General features: G+C 35.5%; 1 protein-coding gene across 1 annotated transcript; it reads right to left on the reverse strand.

Moving 5' to 3' along the window:
- Positions 1-2,061: 2,061 nt before the first annotated feature.
- LOC132108513 (putative gustatory receptor clone PTE03) lies at positions 2,062-2,979 on the reverse strand. The gene has a single exon (XM_059515210.1). The coding sequence runs from the start codon at positions 2,977-2,979 to the stop codon at positions 2,062-2,064; it is 918 nt and encodes a 305-aa protein (XP_059371193.1).
- Positions 2,980-5,270: the final 2,291 nt, after the last annotated feature.

Raw genomic sequence — 5,270 nt, forward strand, 5'->3', positions numbered from 1 at the left:
GATGATGAAGAGTGCTTTTGCCTCGACTTTTTGGAGCCATTTTCAAACATTCTTCCAAAAGAGACCTGGGTAAAATGTGTAAAAATCAACAAATGGGCCCATGATGCTTGCACTTCAGTCCAAGCAATTTAGGTGTGCCAGAATTGGGACTCTGAAGATGAGTCTGATTAGTTAGATACAGGGAATCTGTTTTGTTCAGAGGTTAAACATGTTAAGTTAAGTGAGTTATCCACAGTATTTCATTCAGTTATCATGGATCTATGTGCAAGCCAGAGAACGTTTGAGTTTAAAGTTCAAAGTAAAGTGGTCTTGCCACTTAAACGTGTTTTGATTGAAAAGTTTGGATTGAAATAATTGTTTTTTCCAAATTCTCTAGGCCTGATTTTTTTTTACATTTCCAGTTCTGTTTTCATGGTTATCAGCTTTAGATAACCACAATGTTTTAAATAATACATAATGTGAATATAAAGTACTTTATGAATTATTCAGTCAGTTAAACAATATACATGTGAATGCATTACCAGAAATACCTTCTGTGATATGATCAGAAATTACCATCAGTTCATCTTCAAATAATATGTGAATGTGCATAGAATTAGCTCTACTTGTGCTGTAGTTTAGAAGAACTAAGAGTCGCCAGAACATGCTGTTTATATAGTATAAAACATGTCTCTGGAGACCACTCTGCTGTGCTTGATTTGCATAAATAGGACAGACTCGTACAATCCTTAAAATGGTTTATGTGGCAAAATGGGCAAAACTCTTGTAACTCACTTACTGATTAAACTGTCATCTACTGTTCCAAACAATGAAATAATTGTTTTTTCCAAATTCTCTAGGCCTGATTTTTTTTTACATTTCCAGTTCTGGTTGAATTTTAAAGTTAAAATCAATAATCAGAATTAAATAGTTGTGTTCTTATTTTTAGATAGTCTAGTGTGACAACTTACCTGCCGATGGGGCAAGTTGTCACAAGTGCACATTCTCTATTCAACAGTCTACAACTCCGTAATGATATAAGATATGAAAATGTAATGAATACAACATATGTGCCCAAGACTTCATTCTTTCATTTGGTATGACATTTATATCATTGTGATGTACGGTGCTCGTTAGATGTTAGACAGTTTGAAAAGTGTGACAACTTACCCCGCTCTCCCCTACATACTTCAGGGTGTCATGCATATAGGTAGTTTACATTATAAACAGTAATCTTATAGTTAACAAATGCCTCTAGTTTTATTCATTTAAAAATGCCTTTGAATTTTGGACAAAAACTTGCAGATGTGATGTGTTTTCATGCATTTTATTTTTGAATATGGTGATTGTGAAACATGAAAGTATTTGTTACTCGAAAATCTGTTATTTTACATGTTAATCAGGTCAGTTTTTAATTAATTAATATTTATTTATGCATTTATTTATGTGTTTAAATATGTCATTATGCATTTAACGATTTACTTATATATTTCAACATTTATTTAATTATTTAATTTTGAGTAATTTGGCTCTCCATAGTACACACTAATTTAGTATGTAAACAAAAACTTTTACTTTTATACTGGATGCGATTAATCACGAGTAATCATTTGACACCACTAATATATATATATATATATATATATATATATATATATATATATACACATTAATCAACATTTGAAGTTCATCAGAAAAGTTTATCAAAGTTAAACAAGAACATATTTTGATTTTATGTTTTAGGACAACTTTGATGAAAGGTTTTGATCCACTTCAAATGTTGACTATTAAACAAATGTGTGTGTTTATAAATGTTTATTCATTTTACAGGCAATGTCTGGTATTTACTATTTTTGGTGTCTGAAAGGTGACTGAGGGTCTGAACCATGTCATGAATACAGTAACTTGCGATATAATAAAATGTATGGTAAATATATGATTGTGGCAAATATTTACAGTAAAACACAAATTCTCAAATTCACAGGTTCATAAAATGTATTGTACATAATGATTACATAATTTATACAATGCAATCATACAATCATTGAATTTTGTTAACATTCTTTGCAGTATCTGTTACGGCTATTTGCAAGCTTTTATAATCCATATAATTTTTTTGCGAATTTTAGGAAAATTAAAACCATAAACCAGAGGGTCCAGGATGGGTGGTACAATGAGAAACTCTAATGAAAGAATGACTGACAGTCCTATAGGGAGTTCCAAAGTTGCAATCCGACTCAAAGTGACCTCGCAAAAAATAGCTACTGAGAAATTTAAGAGGATCACAATGTGTGGAATACAAGTTTGATATGCTTTTCTCCTGAAATCTAGTGAGCTTTTTCTACAAATGATAATAATTTTAACATAAGAGTATAATATAAAACTTAAAGGCATGATAACAGTTGTGGTCAGTATGAAAACGCCAAAAACATTATTAACAATAGTGTTTGCACAAGAAAGCTTGACAATTTCAAAGTTGTGACAATACACCTTCCACAGTTTGTTACCACACATTGTGAGTCTGGCACTTAATATACCAACAATACCAATACAAATCATCGGATAAATACAGCATATCGATATCAAAACGGATAAAATCCTGGGAGTCATTATGTTGTTGTATTGTAATGGTTTACTGATTGCTACATACCTGTCAAATGCCATTAACATTAATATTATGCTTTCATTTGATGCATATGAAAAAATGACAAAAGCCTGTAAAATACATGCTGCACGGGATAGTAAGTGTGTATCAGACATCAAATCTGTCAGTAACCTTGGGAAAAAAGCAGCTGTTCCAAACAAAGAGTTGACGGATAAACATGAAATCAGAATGTACATGGGCTGGTGCAATGTCCTTTCCAGAAAAATTGCAAGAATAATAAGGGCATTAAAACATACAATAGCACAATATAGAATAAACCCCAAACCAAAGAAAGCATATCTTATGCACCCAATATTTTCAAACAACATCATGTAAAAATATGTTCCATTTTCCATTTTCCATTAATCAAAGAATGGATTCATAAACCTGAGGATGAGAACAGAAAAAGTTAATGTGATCTTTATGTATCTTACAAATAAATAGTTTTCATGGTTATCAGCTTTAGATAACCACAATGTTTTAAATAATACATAATGTGAATATAAAGTACTTTATGAATTATTCAGTCAGTTAAACAATATACATGTGAATGCATTACCAGAAATACCTTCTGTGATATGATCACAGAATTACCATCAGTTCATCTTCAAATAATATGTGAATGTGCATAGAATTAGCTCTACTTGTGCTGTAGTTTAGAAGAACTAAGAGTCGCCAGAACATGCTGTTTATATAGTATAAAACATGTCTCTGGAGACCACTCTGCTGTGCTTGATTTGCATAAATAGGACAGACTCGTACAATCCTTAAAATGGTTTATGTGGCAAAATGGGCAAAACTCTTGTAACTCACTTACTGATTAAACTGTCATCTACTGTTCCAAACAATTTTCTACAATAAAAAAAAAAAAACTGAAAAAAAAATCAGTCCTGGTGCAATTCAGAGAAGTAATGGGTTAAAAGCAGTGCATAGTTCTAGTTCTAGGCATAGGCGAACTAGGAGGTCCCCTAGGGCACCACCAGCTGAAGCGGTGCCAATAAAGAGCTCATACTGGAACTACATTGCTACATTTTAGCAGGGTTGTGATAAATAGTGGCATGGTCACTCTGAAATATGTCGCCCCCAGTGAATTCCCAAACATTATTGGGCTAGAGTACTGTCAAACTGACAATGCTTGTGTGCCACTGGATCAGAGTGCTGTCAATTGTTGCGTGCAAATTGGCATTTGGAGTACTCATCAGTCCCATTAGATCAGGGGTTTTCAAACTGTGGGTCGCGACCCACTCGTGGGTCACGGAATGGAACAAGGTGGGTCGCACAAAGTCACTTGGCTGCAGCTAATTTTGCGTTTCAATGACACACAGACACTAACACAGTTCAGTCTAGGGCTGCACGAATGTGACGAGTGGGGCGGGGCCTAGTGCCATGGGAACAGAGCTAGGCCGGTGGAGTGATTGGGAAATGAGCAACACTCACCGGTCTCAAGAACCACGGAGGAGATCGGAAAGATACAAAAGAGGAGCGATGACAGTGAAGGACGAGAGAGGACCAGGCCTGGGTTTTATTTTGTGTTTGTTTTTTATTTGTGCACGGCAGTCATCCGAGAGGGGCTGTCGCGCTGTTTTGTGTTTATTTGGTTATTAAAACTTTGTTTGATTGTCCGCCGGTTCCCACCTCTTTCCACGAAGGAGTCATCGAGGCGGTGGGCTGGAGTGAGTTCGCCCCCCCCCCCCCCCCCCCGGCAACTCACTCCAGCCCACCACATCGAGCACCCTCGGCGGCAGACTCCTTCGCCCTGCTCGATGGCACTGCGGATTCACCCCAGCGGCGAAGGATCTTCGGCAGCGCGCCCCTCCTTCCTCCCTGGCTTCGGCACCAGTGTAAAACATTAAAATCTTCACAATCACAGGAAGAAGGAGGCGGGAACTGGGAACCCACTCATCACAACGATATAGCCCACCAACATTAATAATGAACTGCAATATCCTTAGTGTGATTTTCAAATTGCAATTAAGTCCGTGTGCGTTGCGTGTTTTGAAGGTCTCAGAGCAATGTCATTAAAAGGTTCAATCGGTCTTTTTTTACCTATTTCACAATTATTTTAATCTCCAAACTGTTTTAGATAGTTCTGCTTTGCTTCTTATGCTTTTCTAAAAAAGTGTTGGATTGTGCTCCGTTCTCGCCGACACACACGGAAGGATCATGAATGCAACAAAACACAGCAGCGCAGATCACACTTCACTGGAGTGAGCCTGCTTCACGTTTTTATGGACACTACATATTTTAACGCCAGTAAACAAAAATTAAAACTTGTAAATTTGTAGTGAAATTTTCAGTTGTACTCTAAAATAAAATGGTTATTTTTCTTAAATACTTAATTTCTGTCATAAAAATTTTAAGTAAGATTAGGTTTAAAGTAATTTCACTCGTTGTTTTTTTTTTTTTTTTAATATTTTGGTGGGTCGTGAAATATATTACACTTGTCTAGGTGGGTCGTGGAATGGAAAAGTTTGGGAACCACTGCATTAGATCAATGAGCTCTTTCAGTGCTTTGGCAAGAAAAGTTTTTTTTTTTGTTTTTTTTTTTAAAGATCAAATGCCAATTTTAAATATTGGTACAGTGAATAAAGTGCACAATATCAGTATTTTGCTTAGGCAGTATTTGTGGGAGTTATATCATGTTGTG

Source organism: Carassius carassius, chromosome 28 (genome assembly GCF_963082965.1).
Source record: "Carassius carassius chromosome 28, fCarCar2.1, whole genome shotgun sequence".
In the NCBI taxonomy this organism is placed as follows: domain Eukaryota; kingdom Metazoa; phylum Chordata; class Actinopteri; order Cypriniformes; family Cyprinidae; genus Carassius; species Carassius carassius.

Coding starts and splice junctions, on each gene's coding strand:
- LOC132108513 (XM_059515210.1), bottom strand. CDS start 2,979: ATGGAAAATGGAACATATTTTTACATGATGTTGTTTGAAAATATTGGG.